Source organism: Heptranchias perlo, chromosome 1, assembly GCF_035084215.1.
Source record: "Heptranchias perlo isolate sHepPer1 chromosome 1, sHepPer1.hap1, whole genome shotgun sequence".
NCBI lineage: Eukaryota > Metazoa > Chordata > Chondrichthyes > Hexanchiformes > Hexanchidae > Heptranchias > Heptranchias perlo.
The window spans coordinates 80,120,784-80,147,488 of record NC_090325.1 but is presented as its reverse complement, the minus strand read 5'-3'; the positions used below and the strand labels follow the sequence as shown (position 1 = coordinate 80,147,488).

Sequence of the window (26,705 nt, the reverse complement as noted above, 5' to 3'; positions counted from 1 at the left end):
CTGGCAGACGGGAGGAAGTGGGCCTGCCTCTGCTTCCACAAAGGCCTGGCTCGACTTGGCAGAGGAGATCACCAGCACCACCAACATATCACGCACCGTGCCTGGCGAGGCTGGTGATGTTGCTCTTCCTCCAACGGAGTGATGAATGCAGCTATGGAACCCCCCCCTCCCCATCCTGACGTTGTGAGTGTGAGGGGGTCCGCAAAGTAGGTAAATGTGTTTGGACAGCAGAGTTGAAGCCACTTACCTTGAGACAATGGTGTGGCAGGCAAAACTTTGTCTGAGGTGACGGAATGCCCTGCTGCAATGAATGAGGTATTCCCCCCAACTGTCAAGGAATCCTTTGCATCTCCCAATGGCTGCTGACTGAAACACGACTGCAACAACAGGGAGTGTTTCCCACAGCATGGGAAACATGCTGAGGAGAGTCCAAAATCACATCCCTACTAAAATCTCTTCCCAATGAGGTCTGTCAATGACCTCAAGAACCTCCCTAACTATCTAAACTGTCATCCCGCCGGCTTTAATTGCCAGTGGGAGTCCCGCTTGCGGGGGCTGCGCGCACACCGATTCGTGTCATTGGGGAACCCGGAAGTGGGAGCCAGCAAATAGCACCATTGAAAATGCCTTCATGGCAGACAACTCTTAGGTCCCCAACGTAGCCATCCATCAAAAGTTTGAAAAATATGGTCAATAATAAATGTTGCTTTATGTTCAATGCTCCATGTTGAGAAACTCAAAAAGGCCATATTTGTCCTTACAAATTTATAGCTACTTTTATAATATTTTTTAAAAACTTATTTTTAAAACAATGAAACATAAGAAATTAGGTAACTCAGAATTCTAATGTGTCAAACAGAAGGAGAAAATTGAATAGAATGTTCAGATTAAGACTATAAAGCCACTGGGAATTTGAAAAAAGAACCATTTTAATAATTGCAGTATTACTGGTCTGATAAAAAGATTAAACTCTATTTTAGTAACTTATCAGTAAGAATAGAATACATAACTTCATTTTAGAGCAACTTTTACTAACAGGAAATGAATTCCTACTCACAACTCAAGCACTACTTGCAAAGAATTTGTAACTTTCCAGATAATCAGCAACACTATACTTCCTTTACATAATTGATAAATGCAGTATGTGTTAGATTGTAAATTATAGTCTTGTCTACAAGGATTCGGTGTTGAAATCAAATTAGAAAATTGGAAGACTGAAATGTATGTGAGTTTTACAATGGTATCACCATTTGAAATCAGTAACATGAACTAACACCAAATCTAAACATGGACACACGAATGTACAGAGCAAGAGCATTCAGCCCATGCAACATGTTCTTTGCACAAACCCTAGCCAATTTTCTTATAATCGACTTGACTCACCTTATTTGAGAGAGTGGGGTGAACAATCACAGATAAAACTTCTAAGTAGTTGAAGTGATTGCTCCCTGACTCGCTAAAGTAGCTTAATGAAACTCCAAATACAAAGGTATAAGGACATTTTGTGGGGGGGGGGGGAATTGAACCTCCAAGAACAGGTAGGTTGGGGGCGAGTGGGAAGTTAAAATAATAGATTTTTCCAGCGTAACCGCAACCCGGCTCCTTCCGGGTTTAACGGAGGCACATTTGGATGTGTGAGTAAGCTGTTCGCCGGAGACGGCTGCATAACTAGCGCAGATGGGCGGGTCGTTATAGGAGCTATTTACCTCATTATAAGACATTAAGTAGGTGTTTTTAAATTGAATTTAAGAGACCTTTGAACTTAACGTCTCCAGTACTGGTTTCCCGTGGCTCATGAATCTCACCAGTAAAATGGAGACAAGAAGGTCCAGATCAATGAGGCCTTTATTGCACTGCTTGAGGGCCAGGAGGAGCAGGAGCGCTTCCTCGCGGCTCACCAAGCTTACCTTTTAAGGACCCCGCAATTGGCCAACCCCCCACCCCCCGCCAAAAGATGTCCGACTTCCCCCACACCCGTGATCACCCCCTATACAAACCCCGCAGGCTCTGATCTCTCCCCGACCTCCCCTATACAAACCCCGCAGGCTCTGATCTCTCCCTGACCTCCCCCATACAAACCCCGCAGGCTCTGATCTCTCCCCGACCTCCCCCATACAAACCCCGCAGGCTCTGATCTCTCCCCGACCTCCCCTATACAAACCCCGCAGGCTCTGATCTCTCCCTGACCTCCCCCATACAAACCCCGCAGGCTCTGATCTCTCCCCGACCTCCCCCATACAAACCCCGCAGGCTCTGATCTCTCCCCGACCTCCCCCATACAAACCCCGCAGGCTCTGATCTCTCCCCGACCTCCCCTATACAAACCCCGCAGGCTCTGATCTCTCCCCGACCTCCCCTATACAAACCCTGCAGGCTCTGATCTCTTCTCGACCTCCCCTATACAAACCCCGCAGGCTCTGATCTCTCCCCGACCTCCCCTATACAAACCTTGCAGGCTCTTATCTCTCCCCGACCTCCCCTATACAAACCCCGCAGGCTCTGATCTCTCCCCGACCTCCCCTATACAAACCCTGCAGGCTCTGATCTCTCCCCGACCTCCCCTATACAAACCCTGCAGGCTCTGATCTCTCCCCAGACCCCCCCCCTATACAAACCCTGCAGGCTCTGATCTCTCCCCGCCTCTCCTATACAAACCCCGCAGGCTCTGATCTCTCCCCGACCTCCCCTATACAAACCCCGCAGGCTCTGATCTCTCCCCAGACCCCCCCGTACAAACCCCGCAGGCTCTGATCTCTCCCCGACCTCCCCTATACAAACCCTGCAGGCTCTGATCTCTCCCCGACCTCCCCCATACAAACCCTGCAGGCTCTGATCTCTCCCCGCCTCTCCTATACAAACCCCGCAGGCTCTGATCTCTCCCCAGACCCCACCCCTATACAAACCCTGCAGGCTCTGATCTCTCCCTGACCTCCCCTATACAAACCCCGCAGGCTCTGATCTCTCCCCAGACCCCCCCCCTATACAAACCCTGCAGGCTCTGCTCTCTCCCCGCCTCTCCTATACAAACCCCGCAGGCTCTGATCTCTCCCCGACCTCCCCTATACAAACCCCGCAGGCTCTGATCTCTCCCCGGCCTCCCCCATACAAACCCTGCAGGCTCTGATCTCTCCCCAGGCTCCCCCCGTACAAACCCCGCAGGCTCTGATCTCTCCCCGACCTACCCCATACAAACCCTGCAGGCTCTGATCTCTCCCCGACCTCCCCCATACAAACCCCGCAGGCTCTGATCTCTCCCCGACCTCCCCCATACAAACCCCGCAGGATAGGATCTCTCCCCGACCTCCCCTGTACAAACCCCGCAGGATAGGATCTCTCCCCGACCTCCCCCATACAAACCCCGCAGGCTCTGATCTCTCCCCGACCTCCCCCGTACAAACCCCGCAGGCTCTGATCTCTCCCCGACCTCCCCCATACAAACCCCGCAGGATAGGATCTCTCCCCGACCTCCCCCATACAAACCCCGCAGGCTCTGATCTCTCCCCGACCTCCCCCGTACAAACCCCGCAGGCTCTGATCTCTCCCCGACCTCCCCCGTACAAACCCCGCAGGCTCTGATCTCTCCCCGACCTCCCCCATACAAACCCCGCAGGCTCTGATCTCTCCCCGACCTCCCCTATACAAACCCTGCAGGCTCTGATCTCTCCCCGCCTCTCCTATACAAACCCCGCAGGCTCTGATCTCTCCCCGACCTCCCCTATACAAACCCCGCAGGCTCTGATCTCTCCCCAGACCCCCCCCCCTATACAAACCCTGCAGGCTCTGATCTCTCCCCGCCTCTCCTATACAAACCCCGCAGGCTCTGATCTCTCCCTGACCTCCCCTATACAAACCCCGCAGGCTCTGATCTCTCCCCAGACCCCCCCCCTATACAAACCCTGCAGGCTCTGATCTCTCCCCGACCTCCCCTATACAAACCCTGCAGGCTCTGATCTCTCCCCGACCTCCCCTATACAAACCCCGCAGGCTCTGATCTCTCCCCAGACCCCCCCGTACAAACCCCGCAGGCTCTGATCTCTCCCCGACCTCCCCTATACAAACCCTGCAGGCTCTGATCTCTCCCCGACCTCCCCCATACAAACCCTGCAGGCTCTGATCTCTCCCCGCCTCTCCTATACAAACCCCGCAGGCTCTGATCTCTCCCCAGACCCCACCCCTATACAAACCCTGCAGGCTCTGATCTCTCCCTGACCTCCCCTATACAAACCCCGCAGGCTCTGATCTCTCCCCAGACCCCCCCCCTATACAAACCCTGCAGGCTCTGATCTCTCCCCGCCTCTCCTATACAAACCCCGCAGGCTCTGATCTCTCCCCGACCTCCCCTATACAAACCCCGCAGGCTCTGATCTCTCCCCGGCCTCCCCTATACAAACCCTGCAGGCTCTGATCTCTCCCCAGGCTCCCCCCGTACAAACCCCGCAGGTTCTGATCTCTCCCCGACCTCCCCTGTACAAACACCGCAGGCTCTCATCTCTCCCCGACCTCCCCCATACAAACCCTGCAGGATAGGATCTCTCCCCGACCTCCCCTATACAAACCCCGCAGGCTCTGATCTCTCCCCGACCTCCCCTATACAAACCCCGCAGGCTCTGATCTCTCCCCGGCCTCCCCTATACAAACCCTGCAGGCTCTGATCTCTCCCCAGGCTCCCCCCGTACAAACCCTGCAGGCTCTGATCTCTCCCCGACCTCCCCCATACAATCCCCGCAGGCTCTGATCTCTCCCCGACCTCCCCCATACAAACCCCGCAGGATAGGATCTCTCCCCGACCTCCCCTGTACAAACCCCGCAGGCTCTGATCTCTCCCCGGACCCCCCCCCCCATACAAACCCTGCAGGCTCTGATCTCTCAGTGTCCACCCCTGTACAAACCCTGCAGGCTCTGATCTCTCCCCGACCCCCACCCCATGCAAACCCTGTAGGCTCTGATCTCTCCCCGACCTCCCCTATACAAACCCCGAAGACTCTGATCTCTCCCCGACCTCCCCTATACAAACCCCGCAGGCTCTAATCTCTCCCCGACCTCCCCTATACAAACCCCGCAGGCTCTGATCTCTCCCCGACCTCCCCCATGCAAACCCTGCAGGCTCTGATCTCTCCCCGACCTCCCCCGTACAAACCCTGCAGGCTCTGATCTCTCCCCGATCTCCCCTATACAAACCCTGCAGGCTCTGATCTCTCCCTGTCCACCCCTGTACAAACCCTGCAGGCTCTGATCTCTCCCCGACCTCCCCATACAAACCCCACAGGCTCTGATCTCTCCCCAACCTCCCCCGTACAAACCCCGCAGGCTCTGATCTCTCCCCGACCCCCACCCCATGCAAACCCCGCAGGCTCTGATCTCTCCCCGACCTCCCACGTACAAACCCCGCAGGCTCTGATCTCTCCCCGACCTCCCACGTACAAACCCCGCAGACTCTGATCTCTCCCCGACCTCCCCTATACAAACCCTGTAGACTCTGATCTCTCCCCGTCTGCTTTCCCACCCGACAGGCAGCCAGCCTGTCAATCTGGCTGACTGCCGGGTGCAAAACCTGTTCAAAAAATTTTAAAGTCGTCCCAACGTCAAAATTCTCAGGATGTGTGGGAAACCCTCACTTCCGAGTTTCCCATCTGAAAATCCTCCCCCCACCATCCTCTCTCTTCCTGACTCCGAATTAATATCCAGGCCTTGGTGTAAGGAAAAAAGCCATTTGTCCCAACAAGCTTATCCCCTTTTTGACTGATCCCAACTCTACCTATCTGCCTTCTCACCATACCAATGAATTCCTGCCCTCTCCACAAACAGAACTAGTTTGACCTTGAACCCATTAATGCTGTTTACTTCAATGTCCTTCTCTGGTAACTTACAAAAACTGACAGATTTTTGCAGTATTTAAAAACATTCTTCTTGACCCCTTTTTGTTTAAAAAAGATTTTTTTTAAACTTCTGCCTCCTGATATTTTGTTATGTCAATCTAATATAAAAATCGACATCATTCATTATTAGCGCTTAATTTTTAATTAGTATTTCACTGATAGGTGTACACAAATGGATACATTTCAAATCAAATAGCAGGATACAGCGAGGACTGAATTAGTAGTGACCTGTGTTATTCACTGAACAGATCTTTATTAATACTGCTTAATTATAGAAGTCAAAATATGATGAGAAACAATGCACTAAAATAAGTCACAATTCAGGTAATGATCATTATAGTTGTTTAGTGAAAGGATTTTTTGATTATAAATATGCAGCAGTGAAATACATATAAATGCCACATATTAAGATATCAAATACCACAAATTCCATTTTGGCAGGACCGTAACAGTAATAATGTTAGAAAAGAATACAACACATGTCCTTTACTGTTATTAATTTTGGTTTACAGTCTAGACAGTGCTGGCAACTTCAGAACTTTTGTGCCTAATATAACACAAACATGTGCTGCAGATCTGCATAAACATTGGGTATAAAATGGCCAGGAAATTCAAAAGGGAGCTATTCTTTTCACTCTGGGCCCTGTTTTCAACACTTTCAAAATTGGTATTATCCTTCATTTTGACAATTGGCAATGGAAACCAAATCACTTCAAAGAAGTCATTTTGACATCACTGGCAATATGGCAAACAGAAACACACCACAAAAAGGAAATTCCAATAATTTTATCATTGTATCTTATCTGAACGATCATTGCTTCCTAATCAATAATAGACCACATAACAACAACAGGGTGGCTCGACTTTTTAAATGACATTTTATTTCCTAGCATGCTTAGCATGACTTGGTGTATGATTTCAGTCTGGGTGTGAGAGCGACAAAAAGATAAATGAACAGTTTGTAAACCGTCTTTGCACGAGTGGAGGAAGGATAGAGATTTGTGATGGAGCTCAGTGCTGTAGCCTGGATGGGTGCAGCTGCAACAACACTCAAGAAGCTCGACATCATCCAGGAAAAAATAATCTGCTTGATTAGCACCTCATCCACTCACTCCACCACTGGTGCACCGTGTCCTATTTACAGGATGCACTGCAGCAAGTCACCAAGGCTTCTTCAGCAGTACCTTCAAACACCTTCAAGTTCTCGTCCATGTCATAGACCATCCCGACTTGGACACACATCACCATTCCTTCATTGTCGCTGGATTAAAATCTGGGAACTCCCTACCTAATAGCATTGTGGGAGTACCTTCACCACAAAGACTGCAGTGGTTAGAAACATAAGAATACAAGGAATAGGAGCAGGAGTAGGCCATAAGACCCCTCGAACCTGCTCTGCCATTCAATAAAATGATGGCTGATCTTTGTCCTCAACTTCAATTTCCTGCCCGATTCCCATCGGGTTTAACAAGAAGGCCCACCACCACCTTCTCAAGGCCAACTAGGGATAGGTATAAATGCCGGCCTTGCCAGTGACGCCCACATCCTGAAGAATTATTTTAAAAAATGAAAATCAGAAAATAACCATTTCCAGCATTGGAACAGAGAAAAAAAGTTAATTTCCATTTCAAGTATTGACAAACTTTTATAGCAAAGGATTGCAGGTAAGGTTTGTAATGTGCTCTTTGGCTAGTTTCATGGAGTTTACCTTTAACAAAGTTCTACATAAGAACAAGGTCAAACAGGGGAATTTAATGAGTAGTCACTTTATTACTAACACAACAAATATGGAAATATAAAGGGTAGAGATGTAAGAATGTCAGACAATTGTCTGAATACTTTGAGCCATTAAAGTTACAATAAGATCTGAAATCTTATCTCCATCTCCCTCTCCTTCTTTAAGACCTTCCTTAAAACCTACCTCTTTGACCAAGCCTTGTAAGGAGGGTCACCCTCCTAATTACTCCTTTGGCTTGGTGTTAATTTTTCCCTCACACCTCTGAAGCACCATAGGACATTTTTTCACATTGAAGGGGCTAAATAAATGCAAGTTGTTGTTGCTGCTGCTGCTGCTGCTGTTGTTGTTGTTGTTGTTGTTGTTGTTAACAGCTATAAACAGCTGATCAGCATGCAGCAGAAGTTAGTTTCATCTATTTACACTACTCCAAGCACAAGGAAAGTTCATGAAGCTATTACTAAAATATTCTTCTATCACTATACTGAACTTTAGATTACATTTAAACAGCTTGTTAACAGATGTCACCAAAATACTGTTATAATCCTGAACAGTCATGGACTTTAATCAGACCCTCATTTCGAATTCCTTCTCACCTTTTGGAGTTTAACTACATTTTGTGTAAGGTATCTAGAACCATGCTCATGGCAGAATGATTTGTTGCCACAAAAAAGAATGACTGCATTGATTGATAAAAGCTTGAGTTCTACTTGTATTTCTAAAAGCAACTAACATTGTTAATAATTGTAAATCTTCCTTCTCTAATTAATTTTTTCCCAGAAGCTCAAAACTGTAGACTTTTTTAATTCCCTATTTCTTTCCTTCTGTCTAAAACCTGATGGATTTTAAAACCTAAACTTGATGTCACCTAAAACATTACTTCTTGACTTACTTCATCTTTTCTACTACATCTGTCAGTCTTGGTGCTATCCTACTCTATGGGCCTTGGCCATTCACAGATTATAATTTTTTTTTAAAAAAGCTATTGAAATGAACCAGATGTAGCTCTAATAGTCTCCGGTGAGCTACTGTAAATTATAAGTATTGTCTGCTACTAATAGAATTTCTAAGGTTGTCATGTGGGCTACCTATTGATTACATTAATCGTTACTAATGAATTCCTGACAGGTTAGATATTGATTGATTATTATCCTATAACTAGACTTTAATGGAATAAGGAGAATTTAAATTCAAAAGTGTCCATTATGATGGTCCATATTAAGAAAATATATTGGGAGAAGGATACATATTGACTGGATATATTTTGTTTCACAACTTTGGATGTCAGAATCATTGGATGAATCTGGCATCTGTGTTCCTGCCAGCTTGCAAAACTACCTTATTGACAAGCTGAAAGATAGGGGAAGTAACCAGTACTGCACCAACTGTTCTCATTCCTGCAGCCAGCTTGTCTTAACACACAACAGTTTTCTGTTATTTACATTAGTGACAGCACAGGGATTGACTCAAAAGACTGGGATTTTTTTTCCAAAGTTGAGAAACAGTACTATGTATCTGTCAGCACAAGATGTGTGAGTGAGAGAGACAGAGATGACAATGGAAAGGTGAGAACAGCTGGGTTGTGACAGTAACCTTTTTTAACTTTAGAATTTTTAGTGGATGTCAATATCAGATTGGTGCCAGAAGTCCAAAGTGGATGTTAGATCTGGCCATATTAGGATCTGAAACCAATAGTCACCTGAAACACTAAACTTTCATCGTCAGTGGTTGAAAAATCTACCTCCAGTCAGTCACTGTTATTGCAGATCGTGAAAGAGTGCAAGTCAGAAAATCACAATGATCGGAACCTGACATACAGGACCTTTTAAAGAGGACAATCCATTGGGTAAATGGAGCAAGTGATTTTAATGCAGTGTAGAATTAAGGGGTATGTTTAATTGAAGATTTAAATGGCAATATTTGAATCTATGTTTGTACTAAAAGAACTACCCAACAAAAATCCACACAGCATTTATGTGCAGAATACTTCAGGCAGTAAACTGATTGGGAGTGAATGCAACAAGCAAGGCAGCAATGAAAGAAGTTTTAGAATGTGAAAGTTCTTAAAGGGCATCATCTTGATGCAAAAATATTTTGGCAAGCCGTTTTTATTTGTTTGCCAAACACTAAATGAGCGATCTACATCACATCAAACTGCATCATGATATCATTGTTGTAAGGATGATATGTGGTTCTTCTGCTACTGGCTGCTTGAAATGTCAATCTTTGATTGTCCAATGGGACATGCCTCAACAGGGTGGGGATTTATCATGCTAAGAAAGAACAGACTTGCATTTATAAAGCAACTTATCACATGTCGCAGAATGTCCCAGAGCACTTCACATGCAATTAATTATTTTTGAATTGCAATCATTGTTGTTATGTGAGTAAATACTGATGATAATTTGCACACAGCAAGGTTCCACAAACAGCAATGTATGACTAACTAGTTAATCTGGTTTGAATCTTTGCTCCTTCCTCCACTTGAGATGAGGCATTTCACTGCTGTAGAATAAAACTCTATTGAGTGACCAAACCATGAGCTTGGAATTCTGTCACTGTGTGCAGGTGAGCTAAAGTACTAGACACGGTTGGTCTTAAAGTTGATCATCACAGTTGGGAACCCAGCAGTCCATCTTTTATGTATTCTAAGCGATATCCCAGAATTTCAACATTTTAATTGATAGGATAAAAAGTAGCTGCACAGAGATGGAACGTGTCAAATCTGCACAAAATTGAGGTAATTTTAACTTTGGGTGATGGTGTAAAATGGCCGATATTGAATTAGCCTCCCATTATACACTATGTTGAATTTTCCTTTCCATTGAAGTCAGTGGTAGGGAAAATCGGGCAGGGCAGTCAATTTGATTTCGCCCATTTTACACCATCGCCTAAAGTTAAAATGACCCCCAATATGCTTAAATGTGCAGTCTTTAAGTGTCATATAGACATCATAAAGGGACAAATTCCTTGCTTGTTTAACCTCAAATCTTACTTCATTCTATCTGGATCGATTATAGGAACAAAGGAACAGGAGTAAGCCCCTCGAGCCTGTTCCGCCATTCATTGAGATCATGGTTGATCTGTATCCTAACTCCATCCACCTGCCTTGGCTCCATATCCCGTAATACCCTTGGCTAGCAAAAGTCTATCGATCTCAGATGTAAAATGATTAATTGAGCTAGCATCTACTGCTTTTTGTGGGAGAGAGTTCCACACCTCTACCACTCTTTGCACATGAAGAAGTGTTTCCTAACTTCTCTCCTGAATGGCCTGGCTCTGATTTTAAGGTTACAGGGTGTACAGGGCACAATTTCAAAATTTGCAAATGACACAAACTTGGAAGTGTAGTAAACGATGAGGAGGATAGAAATAGACTTCAAGAGGACATAGACAGGCTGGTGGAATGGGCAGACACATGGTAGATGAAATTTAAAGTAGAGAAGTGTGAAGTGATACATTTTGGCAGGAAGAATGAGGAGATACAATATAAACTAAATGGTACAGGAACAGAGAGACCTGGGGGTATATGTGCACAAATCTTTGAAGGTGACAGGACAGGTTGAGAAAGCAGTTAAAAAGCATACAGGATCCTGGGCTTTATATATAGAGACATAGAGTACAAAAACAAGGAAGATACGTTGAACCTTTATAAAACACTCGTTCAGCCACAACTGGAGTATTGTGTCCAATTCTGGGCACTGTACTTTAGGAAGGATGTGAAGGCCTTAGAAAGGGTGCAGAAAAGATTTACTGGAATGATTTCAGGGATGAGGGACTTCAGTTACGTGGATAGACTGGAGAAGCTGGGGTTGTTCTCCTTAGAGCAGAGAAGATTGAAAGGAGATTTGATAGAAGTGCTCAAAACCATGAAGGTTTTAGATAAAGTAAATAAAGAGAAACTGTTCCCATTAGTGGAAGGGTCAAGAATCAGAGGACACAGATTTGAGGTGATTGGCAAAAGAACCAAAGGTGACATGAGGAAAAAACTTTTTACGCAGCGAGTAATTATGATCTGGAATGCGCTGCCTGAAAAGGGTGGAGGAGGCAGATTCAATTGTAGCTTTCAAAAAGGAATTGGATAAATACTTGAATGGAAAAATTTGCAGGGCTACGGGGAAAAGAGCGGGGGAATGGGACTAACTGGATTGCTCTTGCAAAGAACTGGCATGGGCCGAATGGCCTTCTTCTATGCTGTAACCATTCTATGATACTATGTCCCCTTGTTCTAGACTCCCCCACCAGCAGAAAATGTTTATCTCGATCTACCCTATCAGTTCCTTTCAAAATCCTAAAAATCTCAATCAAATCATGCCTATACCTTTTATATTCCAAGGAATACAAGCCTAATTTATGTAATCTCTTCTCAATCTAACCCTCGGAGACCTGATAACATTCTATTGAATCTGCACTGCACTCCTTCCACACCTGAAATACTTTGCACAGTTCTGGGCACCCCACCATAGAAAGGCGGGGTGCCCAGAACTGTACAAAGTATTCCAGATGTGCTTTAATCAGGACTTTGTATAGCTGTAGCAAAATTTCCTCCCCTTTATATTCTAGTGCCTCTAGTTATAAAAGATAACATTCCATTGCCTATTCGATTTTTTTTTTACCTGACTACTACATTTTAGTGATTTGTGTATTTGGACCCCTAAATCTCTTTGGACCTCCACTGTTCCTAGCTTTTCACTATTTAAAACATACTCGGATCTATCCTTTTTTTGCTCCAAAACGGATGACCTCACGCTTACCTGCGTTGAAATCCATCTGCCACAATTTTGCCCACTCACTTAATCTATCAATGTCGCTTTGTAATTTTATGCTCCCATCTACACGACTTACCATGCCACCAATCTTTGTGTCATTGGCAAACTTGGATATATGGCTCTCTATTATGTTATCTAAGTCATTAATAAATATAATGAATAGTTGAGGTCCCAGTACAGACGTTTGTAGGACACCACTAGTCACTTCCTTCCAATTCGAGTACATACCCATTATCCCTACTCTCTGTCTTCTACTGCCTAACCAATCTCCTAACTGGGTCAATAATTTGCCTTCAATTCCATGAGCATTAATTTTAGCTAACAGTCTCTTATGTGGAACCTTATCAAATGCCTTCTGAAAGTCCATATAAACTGCATCCATAGACATTCCTCTGTCTACTACTTTAGTTACTTCCTCAAAAAATTCAATTAGGTTCGTTAGACATGACCTGCCCTTTACAAATCCATGTTGGCTCCCTCTAATCAGCTCAAATTTCTCTAATTGCTCAGTCACAATGTACTTAATTATAGATTCCAATAACTTCCACACAACAGATGTTAGACTAACAGATCTATAACTTCCTGGATTCTTTCTCTCTCACCTTTCTTAAATAATGAAGTTACATTTGCAATTTTCCAATCTAAAGGGACAATTCCTGAATCGAGAGAGCTTTGAAAGATTATGGCTAAAGCATCTGCAATTTTCTCATCCACTTCCTTTAAAACTCTGGGGTGGAAACCATCAGGTCCTGGAGATTTGTCGGTCTTTAGTGCCATTATTTTTTCTAATACTGTTTACTTGCTTACTTTAACTTTAGTGCATTCCAGTCCTTGATTCATTATTAGTCTCCCTAGAATGTCAGGCATATTACTGTGAAGACTGACACAAAAGTAATTATTCAACAAGTCTACCATTTCCTTATTTTCATTTGCAATATTACCCACATCTGTTTTTAAAGTGCCCACATTACCCTTGACTACCCTTTTACTTCTAATATACTACAGATAAGGCAGCAAAGATAGTTAAAATAAGGATCTAAAAAAATAATTGATTTAACACAATTAAAGAACGCCTGCATTTAATAAATCAAATATAGTAGTGTAAATTAAAAGAATATTTTCTTACCTTTCTCTTTCGGAGTTTGATGGTGCAATCCGCAGGATTATAATTATTTGTACTTTCCTGTAAGTTTAATATTTGGGGATTTTGCTTTGAAACATTTGTAGTATTATTTCTGGTATCGGAATCATTCTCAGCTTGTCCTGCATCTGGACTGATTTCCTCCAGAAAGGGTTTATCCAAACTCTCCCTTGAGCACCTCTGAGACGCAATTATACAATTCACAGGGGTAACCTCTGATGTCACTTGTGCATCACTATTAGTGACAAGACATGAACTAACAGATAATTCAGCCATATCCTTAGTAACCTCCTCATCATGTTCATCTCTTGGCATTTCATGTTTTCTACGCTGCTGTGCAATAACTGCAGTGTGGAGAAGCTCCTCTGTTGGAATAATTACATCCAAACTCTTATCCAGGTCTTTCTTTGGTAAATCCCTCAGATCTATTACCTCAGAAGATTCCAGGTGTTCAGACACACTTGTTTTCACATCACCCTTTGTCTCTTCCTCAGGAACTGAATCATAATCGGGGTCATTATCGATTCCAAAGTTCTCAGATATATTCTTGGTCACTTGCTTGATCTCTTCTAATGATGATATCTCAAATGGAGCTTGTTCATTCCCTGAGGTCTGCCCTTCTCCTGCAAAATAATCATCCTCATAACTGAGATCTGAGTTTTCATCAGATACATGGACTAGGGTCTCTGTGCTTGCTTCTAATGGTAGAATGTACTCCTCACTTTCATGATTATCATTTTCATCCACTTCTCTTCTGTGGTCACACAGCTGCTTTGCTTGAAGGCCAAACAGATCAGAATTATGGCAACATTCTGGTAAAGAAATACTGGAAAATCTTTCCTTCTTGTCTGATTTTGCTATTTCATTGCTTTCCATACTTGGTTTTAGATTATCAGCCACAAGTCCATGACAACAGACTGCACCAGAATCAACAGAATCAAATGAAAAGCCTGGCCAATTGGTCACATGGTCTTCCCAGCTTCTTTTCTTATTAGCTAAAGACATGTCATCACAATTGAGTTACAGATTTTTCCACGCGTACATCAGAGGGAGAAAAGAATCACGGAGACCCATTGACTTTCTCCATGATAAAGGGCACTCGGCAGTTTCTGTTTCTCAAAGCCATGTTAACAGAATCTGTATTGCAAAGAAAAGAACAGTTTCAGAGGTTTGACAAAAATGCATTTACAGATAAAATTCTGTGCCAAGATCTTTTACATCATAGCAACATGATAAATATTGCCTTTTTAAAAAACTTCTGTATGAATGTCAAGACTTTGTTCACTGGAACGCGTGCTGACATTTAAGTATTAAAAAGTATGAAACAAAAATTATTTTGAAAGGAATCACTGAAAGAGCTTTATGTGGTCATATGAACAGCAGTATTCATGAACATGTCTGAAAAAAGAGTTGCAAATTGTTATGTTGTGAGTTGCAAAATCAACATAATGTTCACATTTAAATACTACATGTAAGGAAAATGACTGGGGTACTTCATGTTACATTAATAGTATTATTAATATATTGTGAAACATACATAGATGTCTAATTCCATTATAATTGCTGATATAAATAAATTGCACAAGTAGTACAAGAACAGTGAATTGGTAAATAATTCTCCATTGCAATCTATAAAACAAATAGTAACCATGTTTTTCTTCACCTGTGTTACTTTCAGAATTCCCAAAACACGTGTTCTGCAATTCTATTAGAAATGTGTAAAGGATATGCAAAAGCTACTGACTTGGTAGTTCCTTCAAGAGACATTTACCTGTGGAGATTTGTTTGGAGGGGGGAGGGGAGGGAAGTTTACACATTGTATGTGCATTTTTTTTATATAGACTTACTCAATTATTTTCATTGAGAAACAAAAATGATAAAATGTGAAATCATGTTGTTAGTTTAGTATTGTTAAGCTGGTGTCATAGCTAGATAAGTAATATTGTTGCCAATATTAATTCTTCATGGTAAACTCCAAGTACAGTTTAATATCTATTTCTTAAAGTCATAGTAAACAGATAACCATAATATCCCATGGTCCATATCCTGCTACCTTCCATGAAAGATAACATGATTTTGATGATTCACAGTCACATTCATTGAGAACATGACTATTCAACTAACTTTGTGCTTGTGATTGTTATTAAACAGAGAGATAAACAATGTTAATAAATGTGAAGAACAGTAGAGCTGCAATGACAGTCTCTGGTGGTAAACCCATTATTCTATAATATGCTCTTTTCAGAATTCCAGACCAAATGTTTGGGGAATTTTGGAAGTACCTGTGAAAATAACTGTGATTATCACTAGCGATTGCTGTTGTTGCCATGCTTTGATTCATGGGGGCGAATTTTAGCCCCCAGGACAGGCAGGACAGTGGCTGCAACCTGCCACGAACGCATCTACTTCTGGTTTAACTGGGGCAGGTTGGGGGTCGGGCAAGTAACCCACTCTAGAGAGGCGGGTCGGTAATTATAATTAAATAAGGCTGTGGGCCTCAGATTTTAGCAGCCATTTGGATTTACCGGCTACGGGCCGTGTTTCCCGGGGCTAGGGAAACCGGATAGCTGAAGGGAGGTGAGAACTGCCGGATCCAGCAGGAAAATGATTTTTCAGCACTGTTTGAAGGGCAGGAGGAGCAGGAGTGCTTCCCCCGGACCCCAAGCAAACTTGCTGTGATCTCCAGAGACCCTCCCCCTCCCCTAATTGGCCGCCCCAACCCCCAGCAATCTCCAGACCCCCTAATCCGATGTCCTCTCCCCCACCACACCCCACCCGATCTCTTCCCTCCGTAATTGGCCAACCCCCCACAATCTCCCCCCCATGCAATCTGCACACACCCCATGATCCGATGTCTTCTCCCCCATCACCCCCAACCCCCGATCTCTTCTCTCCGTAATTGGCCAACCCACCACGATCTCTTCCCCCATGCAATCTGATGTCTTCTCCCCCATCAACCCCCCTCGATCTCTTCCCTCCATGATTGGCCAACTCCCCACAATCTCTTCCCCCATGCAATCCACAGACACCCCGCGATCCGATGTCTCCCCTCCCATGTTTGGCCAATCCCCCGCCATCCAATCTCTTCCCCCCCCTCCCCCCCAACAATATGATGTCTCCCTCCCTCCTCTCCAGTCCCCAGCTGTGGCCTTTTACCCCAGGCCTTCCTGCCCGGCAGCTGGACAATTTCTCAATCTGCCCAGCTGCGGCGGGTAACTGAGAAAAAAAATTCTAATGAGGTCCTGCCGTTAAATTTGGCAGGACCTCTGCCTTTCCTGTATTTCCAGGTTTCCTGCTCCCTCCCCACCTCCCCATAAATATTAGGGCCAAAGTATCAGATTAGCAACTGCAAACATGCTTCTTGAATGATTCCCTTCTCCGTGTTTTGAGTGAGTGCACAATTAAACTACTCAGCAACCGATCATGTGCTAAATCCCAATTATTGATCATTGTCATAAATATAATTTTAATGCTACACATCTGAAGGAATGTTTTAAGGAAGAATCACAAAAATCATATGCAAATCTCAGCTAGTATCTGGTAGTTTCTTAGATCTAAAAGTAAGTTTTTAAGTAAGGTTGCATTTCCTGTTTTATTTTTAAATCCCATGTTTGGGATGACTGCGGCCATCAGTGTTCTCTGGGTTTAGTTTTAGACAGTGTCATCACCCAAAATGGCATCAAATACCAACAACAGCTACTCAACTAACTTCAGCACTCAGCTGAACATAGACTGAAAAATAAAGTCATACAGTGGTACAAGAAGGCAGCGTCTTTACACATAGAATCAGATGATTAACAACATTATTTTCTATCCTATAGATGCACAATTTGAATATCTCTTGGAGACTTTTTTCATAATATTGAATATGGTGACCAGTATTTTGTTTGTCAAATTTTATCTGGTAATGCTCCGGTGAAGTGTCTTGGGACGTTTTACCACATTAAAAAGGCTTTATATAAATGCAAGTTGCTGTATCTTAACAACACACAGAAGGGGGAGATCCTGCCTGACCAACCCCCTCCCCAATTTCTTTAAGGAAGTGACAGCCCACGTGACTGTGGAAAGCCCTATAACATGGCATACCTTGACTTCTAAAAGACATTTGATGAAATTCTACAGTGAAAACTTAGTTAAGCTCAAAGTTCTAGGAATTCAGGATTACCGTAGGAATGGATAAGAAATTGGCTGAAAGGTAAAAAACAACAAACACTTGTTACAGGAATTATGTTAAGTGGTATTGAAGCACTGTGTGCCCCAGGGCTCAGTGTTGGGACCACTACTATTTCTAATTTACATCAATGACTTGGACATTGAATACACATTGGTATCATTTGCAAATTTGACCAAACTAGGAGAAGGCAGTAGACTCAGAAGGGGCAGCTTAGAAATTATAGAATGAGTTGGACAAAATATGTGAACGGATCAGACAATGGCAGATGGAATTTAATGCAGACAAGTGTAAAGCATTACACGTAGGAAGGAAAAAATGCTCCACGAATGGTGTTGAGGATAAACCTGTAAGAGACCTAGTAGACTCAACACTAAATATGTTGAGCCGATGCAGAACAGGAGTCAACAAAGCCAATAGAATGTTGAACTACGCAGCCAGAAGAGTAAAATACAAGTCAGAGGAAGCCTTGCTCAAACTGTACAGTGCTCTGGCCAGACCACACCGTGAGTGCTGTGTCCAGCCCCGGTCTCCGAGAAACAAGGGAGACATGCAAGTAATGGAGGCAGTGCAGAGAAGAGTCACGAAGCTGCTCCCTAGTGCCGGGGTCTGAGTTATAAGAACAGACTGGAGAGGCTTGGACTTTTCAGTCTGGAAAGGAGGCATTTGAGCAGTGATCTTATAGGGGTACGTAAGGTAATTATGGGAATAGAAAAGGCAAATCCATAGTATTAATTTAAATTAATTGGGGAGAAGAGGAAGGGTCACAGATTCGGGCTAGTAAAAGGTAACTTAAGGACTGACTAGAGGTAATTCTTTACAAAAAGAACGATCAACGCATGGAATAGGTTTCCATGGAGAATAATAAAGCCAAAAACAAAGGAATATTTTAGGAAACAGTTGGATGCTGAAATGGGGGAAACTCTAGGATCTCTGTGAACAAATGAATTAAGTTGGGCCAAACTGCTTTCTTCATCGATAATTATCATCTTGTGATTCCCCCTAGAAGAGCAAACACTGCTATCTAGTGTGAATTTTCTATTTCCCACACCAGTTTTCCATTGAAATTTACATGTTTGTCCCAATTTGTGCCAGATTATGAGGAGTTTTGTAATATGAACTCAGCCACTAGGAATCTGGATGAAAAACCCATTGTCGGCAAAGAGAGGAGACTTTCAATTCACCAGCTTGATTCAAACTCAGGTCGCAGAGGGGAAAGGACAGTGTGCTAACTCAATGCACCGCCCAGTCCCCTAGTTTGCAGTATCGTTGTTTTTATTTGTTCTTGGGATGAGGGTGATACTGACAAAGCTGCATTTATTTCCCATCCCTAGTTGTCCTGACAAAGTGACGGTGAGCCTTCTTTTTGAACTGCTGCAGTCCTTGTGGTGATGGCACTCCATTGTAGTTCTTTTTAGCGATTATTTGACAACTTAGTGGCTTGCTAGGTGATTTCAGAGGGCAATAAGAGTCAACCATGTAGGTCAGACTGGGTAGCTGTGGCAGGTTCAATTCCTTGAAGGGCATTAGTGAACCAGTTGGGATTTTATGACAATCCAGAAGATTTCATGGTAATATTTCCACAGATTATCAGATTTATTGAATTCAATTTCACAACTTGTCCTGGTGGGAATGAACTCAAACTCTGGGTTGGTAGTCCAGTACCATAACCACTACATTATCGTACCATTGTATTAACGAGAAGTACATGAAGAGATTGCTGTGTGTATTCACTGTCAAATACTGTTTAAATGGGCAATATTTGAACTACAGAAAAAACTATAGCTATCGTTGATAGATTTAGTATGGGCAAACGTATAGGTCCTTAAAATTAAATTCTATAGGAACATCTGGAGACACCTGGGGGTCTGTGTTTACAACACAAAGTAGAAGTAAGTGTGGTAAACAGATGCAAGAATATCTTTAGAGATTGTGCGTTGAGTACAAGGAGAAGTTCATGCAGGAACATATTTAACATAATCAGAGACATTTAACATGAATAAACATTCTTGAGAGAGTTCAGTACATGCCAGCACTTCCTTACAAGCTAGTTCCCTGGCTGGTATGCGTGGTTACAGGCTGTGCATACCAGAATGCTGTTAAAAGTTTATCATCTGAAGAGAGAATGGAAAAAGTATAAAATATTAATCTAAACAGACATTCACAATGGAACAGAATTCAACCCAACTTGACCAGCATTATATTGACTCTTACTCTGTTTCCTGCTTCCTATTCATGTGATTGGTATTTCAAAATGATGGGATGTATGAGAAATGCAACCAATCCTGTGGGACTTGAAACACTGGAAAAAAAGTTGCCAAAGGCATACAAATCACAGATCACGAATGTATGAATTCCATAAGGATTATGCAGGCTTTTGTTCACCCAGCCAACACAATTTGCATTATGACCTTTTTCACAAAAAGGAGTGCCATATTGATTGCAATGATTTATGAGGGCTTTTATTAATTTGGCATTCTGGTTCTCTAAAGAATTGATTTCACTTGGTCCACGGTCTTTCGAATACTTGCCTCATAAAATTTCTTAAATTTAATTTTGCAGATCTAGTTAAAGCATTTCTTTGGCAAGGTGATTTTCTAACAAACATCTTTTCACAATTGATTTTGTAAATGAGATGTTTTTCTTACCTCAAGAGTTTGTAACCTCCCAAAACATAAAATATACATTACATAGGGAACAAAAGATGTGTGGAAATATTAAGTGACTGAAGTTGGTTCTATTAAAAAAAACTGCATAAAAGTAAAACAGAGAGATACTCAACCAGATAAGTAAATCTATATATAGCAACATACTGGGTAATGTATTTTGTTATTATTAAAGAAGCTGAATGCCATAAGTTGAACTTAACTATGGCTCTTTTAAATGAAGAAACCACTGGAATGCTTACTCTTGACATCTTCCAATAAGAACCAGTTTTAAGATGGATGAATTATAGTTTAATAAAAAATATAGTGTACTCTTATTCAGTAAATGGAATAGTGTAGTGTTTGAAGACGTAATTTTAAAACAGTAGTCCAGACAGTGTCAGGCATCAGCTGATACAAGAGTTTCTTTTTAAAACAAATTACTATGCATAGATGGCACCAGGAAGCAGAAGTTCAATCTTCCATTTTGTTGCAGTCCCATTCTCAGCTGTGCCACTGAGCAGTAATACCAAGGAAAGAACAGCCATCTCCCCACGTGGCAGAGGGAAAATCAAATGGAGAGTCTCCATTGGCAGTCAGCCAAGAACAATGTTGATACAGGACTGAGGCCACTTCCCTGCCCTCTTGGACATATAATCGAATGAGGCCAAAAGGTGGAGGGAGATAAAAGGAAACCTGTAAGTTGGGAAAATAGGGAAAACCAAGGGCATGAGGTTTCAGAACACAATATATGCTCTCAAAAATACTTTTGTAAGTGTAACTAAAGGATTTACCACATTTTTTAAAAAAGGATCTGGACTGCAAACTGCATAGCTTCGGTAACTTTCATTTGAGCATATAGTTTTTTCAAGATTGTGTCATGTAGTTCTGACTAAAGCAAGTTGACTTATGAATCAAATTGTAATTTTTCTTTTTGTCGTCAACATCTGCACAAAACCCTAAATGTGTTTCGCAAAAGGGCCTGTGCAAATTATAATTCAGCATTTTGGAAATGGGTTGGATGAAGGAATGTCTGGGAGTATTCTTTTGGCAGAGGAGAGGCACGTATGCATTAAATATTTATCTGCTAGCGTCCCACTGTGGAATTTCAGAACCATTGTCTCTTGAAAAAAATTTCACAAGCCAGAAGCCACTTTTTACCTATAAAGAGGTCAATGTTTTTCTTCTTTTGTTGAAAATTACACTAGGAGTGGGAAGGCGGAAGTAATGGCTCCTCAGTTTTCTGTGCTATCCTCGGCCACTCCACCCCAATATAATGCAAACAATGGTGACCTTGGTATCTAAGAATGAAGTTGCATTGTCATAACATTTACAAATATTGCAGTTGATTCTCTGGAAAGCTCCAACACAAGTACATATTTGAAGGGTCATTGCGTTCATGAAAAATTGTTTGGCAAATCATTTTCTGTTATATCTTGAAGGCTTAAAGATCTCTGGTTTGTGCTGAGTTAGCTAATCTCTGCCAGGGGAGCAGTCGAAATGCCAAAATTGACTCTTGGCTAAGGAAACCAAAAAAAAAATTGGGTAGAGTTTCCACTCCTGCTGACCTTTGTCCAAGGGCACACGTATGACTATCAGATGAGGCCAGCATCGTGCTCAGCTGTGGAGTCCTCCACAGTCAAATTAAACTGTTGTCACTCACTCTCAGGGTTCACACATGAAGCATGGCTGCTCAGGTAAGGTATTAGAGTGCCACTGGCATTTGTGTGAAATCATATCCCAGCAAGAGTCAGTGCCTTCAAGACAGGAGGGACATGGGAAGAAAACAAAATAGACTCTCTCTAATAAGGAATTAAGGCTGTGGAGAACAGTTACTTCTTCTATCCACTAACCTCTACATAAGGGCTGTCACCACTTATTCTTCATGAGACTAGTAGCCCACAGTTAAATAAGATTAACAGATAGTGGAATGATATGCCTTTTTAGAGCTGTGATTGACCACTGGATTGCAGGCTTCATACAGCAGGGTAGAGACGGGAGGTCTGACAGCCAGCAGCTTGAAAGGAAGACAGAGGTGTAGCCATGCGCCATTATCTGCTGTAAAACAGAAGCCATAATGCATTCACAGATGTGGGATTCTAATACATCCAAATTACTTAACATTTACTCTACATGGTTTTTTTGCGGGTGTACTTGCACATATGTTATCACTTTGCCTTTAACAGACATCAAACGTTTGATCAGTGTATGTATGAGCAAAGTTCCAGGCCTGGAAGCATTGCCTGGTACTTAACTCTCTCAGCTCTGAAAATACTTTGCAGCTTTTGAAATGCACACATTTCTCTTGTTATAACATCTTAAATGATCATGTAAAATTTGTGATTCCAAATTTTTAAAAGAAACTTTACAGAAATACATGGAAGAATCCTCCAGCGCTCAGAGTTATGTGTGATACTAAACAGTCAAGCATCAGCAGCAAGGATTCCAAAAATATGCCAAAGGGTCGTGGGTTCAAGTGCCATACCAGCACTTCAGCTCACGATCCAGGCTGGCACGCCAATGCAGTGCTAAGGGAATGCTGCATTATAGGAGATGCTATATTCGGATGAGACATTTAGCCAAAGTCTATGGTTCATGATTCAGGTGGACATTAAAGATCCCATGGCAATAGTCAAAGAAAAGCAGGGAGTTCCGGATGTCCTGGCCAACATTCCTCTTTCAACTAGTTGTACCAAAAAGAAATAGATTAACTGGTTATTCATCTCTCGGCTTTGTGTAAAATGTTGCTGGTGGAGAATGATTGCAACATTTGCCTAAATAATAAGTCACTGCACTCGAGGAGTAATTCATGTGTGATAAGGCACTATATAAATGCAAGTCTTACTATATCAAAAGCTGATTTCTTGCCGTAGTCTGCTCATAAATCAAATCCTAAACTAATAGCATCCTAAAAAAATGCCAAGAACTAATGGGTCACTTAATAAAGCAATGTTTAAAAGTTCAAAATCCCCAATTTATGCCTTGAATTAAATTGTTCTGTTCTTATTTTGTGAACTGTTCCACTGGTTGATGTCATGACTTTTAACAGTTAATCCAAATTTCAATCTATGATATCATCAGAGGAATAGTCCAATAGCAGCACAGAGAATCATCGAAATGAGACAATGAAATGGATCAGGATTTAAATATGTCTATTAGAAATTGAATTGTTGTTCTAGTACATGTCAGACTTTAATAACATTTGCCATTAATAATTTAAGGTGTGATTACATTAATATATTCTTTTGATAACGAGGTATAAATTAATTAATTCTTCTAAAACACATGTTAATGGTACTATAACTGTATTTTATCAATGCTATGTTACTAAATGTCCTTCAATTTTTATTTCAGAGTTCAAATCAGCACACGGCAGGATGAATATTAAACAAGGCTTGGGGATGAGAATTTAGAAATTTGGTTTCTTGGAAGGGTTTAAAACTTTTATGGAATCTCTGAAGCCAAATCCTAATCTGATGTTCAAATTTTGCAATCAGGGTAGTCAGCTCAAAATGGTGACAAACATTACCCATGCTCCTTAACATAAGTGAAACTGCTCTATAAAATTATATTTTTGTGTAAGTACTCTTGGGTAACAACCAGCATGTCATATCAGACAGTAGAAATACCAGCCTAAAGCCTACTTACTTGATTGCCCACTAGATGATCAGAAATGAATGGCTGCATCGTCACCACAAGGCAGTTAAAAAAAAAGATTCTTTGTTACTGAAGTTCCAGTCACAGACAGGATCCTCAGCAGGATTTTTGAAATATTGCCATGCATACATAGAAAGACATCTGTCCTCTTGTACATGGACAAGTCTATTTTTTTAAAAAAAGACAGGTCCAAAGTGGTCCATATTCAAATATGCAGTCAACGGACCTGAACTGGCTCAACTTGGGCCATTTCAAACTCTCTTTCCAAGTACTGAATGATCTTTCTCTTTAGTGTTAATAGATTTGTTTTTTTCCCTCCAATTTTCTATTTTTTTCTCCTGAAGCCACTGATTCCTATGGAGATATGATTCCATGATGCTAGCTATCCTGCAGTAACTTTTCCTATGTCAGTCTATACAATGAATGCCGCCGGCTATTTGGCAATTGAGGGTATCTTCCAAATACTGTTGTATTGTTATATACATACATGAATTGAGGCCTTAATCCAGTTCCTAGAGATGTGAGACCACATTCCAAAACTGCCAAACTGATCCTGCCTTCACTTGATGTCTACACATGTGCACATTCCAGCAGGATTTAGTGGATAGCAATCTGGAATGGGAATCCAGCTAAATTGTCCACTTCCTGGCCCAAGGGCGCTGGGGCACTTGTAGAGTCTCCACCATTACCCCAGCTGACATGAGCAGTGAGCAGGGATTGAGATGGGGAACGTGGATTTTATTCTGCATTGGGCAACACATTTATCAGTTGAGTTATTGGTGGAGCCAATGCATTTGTTTTAATTAAAATTGACAACATAACTTGTCCCCTGAGAATCTGGCTTAGGAATACAAACACGTGAACACACGCCGAGGCAAAGAATGACAATAAATAATAAAGTTACGAAACACTTTACCTCCCAAAGGTCATGCTCCTTCATCTAAATATCTCAAAAATGCTAATCACAGATTTCAATATCAGTAAAAGTATCAATCTTAAGATCATCAGTCTTAAAAAGACAATAAATTGCATTCTTCCTACTTCCTGAATGACCTGGTTGATATGGCAGAGAGATGAAGCACTCATTCTCAGATAATCCATTAGATTCAGTGAGATACATAAATACAGATACAAAACTGATTTGTTACAGCTGAACTGCAGTTAAAAAAAATGATATAACATGCTCAAAGCACCCGTTGTGAAATAATGTACTTTACCAAATGTCAGCAGCTTGCAAAACAGGAGAACCATAGAGCAACTAAATATTTTTATATACGCTACTAAACCAATCAACTTCAAACGTACATCAAAAGTACGAAAACAGAGCAAATCTGGTATTGTCCATAGGTTTTATGTTCAGGTGCGGGCACCTTATTGTCTGTAAGCCACCAATAACAGAGAGCACATTCCATTTGTATCCATCTTTAAACACTAAATTATGTCTATTTGTACAGAGAAATATGCCACGAGGCTACATTTATTTATGTGGTAGATTGATGGCATTTAGAATTGTAAACAGAAGTTCCTTACAGATTTTGAACGGGTTGCAGATGTAATTTGAACATCTAACTGTGTTGCTCCGCCTGCTAATGTTTCTATGATTAGTTTTAATAAGTGACATTTCCCATATAATTTTGTTTACTGTACAGTATTTCATAATGCCAACCCATTCAGTAAAATATATTTCACCATCGACCTCTTTAATATCTTGGGCTGTAACAGGCTTGAACTCCGAGAACTACTGTAAAACAGAATTTCAAATGAGATCTTACCTACATTACACACATCCACAGAAATGACTGACATCATTATATTCCACAATCTGATCGTAATCCTGGTGCAGAAGTTTTAACGGTTTTCTCTTGTTTGCCTTACTGAGATCAATGACCTACTCCAAGCAGTTTCGTTTAGCGTGTGATACTGAGAGCACACATACTGCAGCACGAATGAGACTAAACTGAACCGAATCCTGTCAAGTTATTTCTAGCGTCTCCTGTCTCCAAAATTCAGACGAAACTAATGTTTTGTGAAGGGGCCCAATGACCAGGCCCAGACTGGCTGGAAACTATTTCCTGCCTCCAAGTAGTATATACATGTGTGAGTGAGTGAGTGAGTGCATGAGAAAAAAAGACGAAAGAAAGTAAAAAAAATGCAAAAGGGGAAGATACCGTAAGGGCAGAATGTATAGTGATTCAAATCATCGTGTCTAACTATTAGATTCAGTTTCATTTTACTTTAACCAGTTATAAATATAAAGAATGGATAAGGTATAAAATCTGTTTCAGTCTCAAAAGGTTTGCTTAAAAATAAGAACTGACTTTCTTATCATAGGAATTGTGGTAATTATTTAATAACAGATTAAGTATCACAGTTTCAAAGTGGATAACATGCATTATTACCTTTCCTGAGAATCCTCCAGAGCAACAGATAACCACCAACAATGTAAATTCACAAGGGCAAACTCCATCTTGAGCATATTAGAATTGTGCTGACATAAAACACGCAGCAACAGAGCTTTCCAGTTTGACAGAGTGCCTGAATTGGATCACTAGGACTGCCCACAGCTTATGTATCCACATTTATGAAAAGACTTTCTTAAACCATCATCTGTTTATCTTTTTTCCCCATTTTTTTTCCTCCCTTGAACAACTTCCTCTCTGTTTCTCTGAGCGACTTTCAGGCTGGGAACTAAGTTCACCATTTGGTCTTGA

The 26,705-nt window shown here is 41.9% G+C and overlaps 1 protein-coding gene across 2 annotated transcripts in view; it reads right to left on the bottom strand.

The window, feature by feature from the left end:
* Nucleotides 1-26,467, bottom strand: part of dlc1 (DLC1 Rho GTPase activating protein) — a 391,505-nt gene extending 365,038 nt beyond the window's left edge. Inside the window, exons 1-2 of one of the 2 annotated variants that reach the window (XM_067987045.1) lie at nt 26,394-26,467; nt 13,507-14,658 (exon numbers count right to left, since the gene is read on the bottom strand). In XM_067987045.1, coding sequence (XP_067843146.1) covers nt 13,507-14,526 — 1,020 coding nt within the window. In that variant the 5' untranslated portion in view covers nt 14,527-14,658; nt 26,394-26,467. Of the gene's footprint in view, nt 1-13,506; nt 14,659-25,766; nt 25,865-26,393 lie in introns of those variants that run through there. The other variant, XM_067987034.1, reaches the window with a different exon arrangement.
* Between the last annotated feature and the right edge of the window lie 238 nt (nt 26,468-26,705).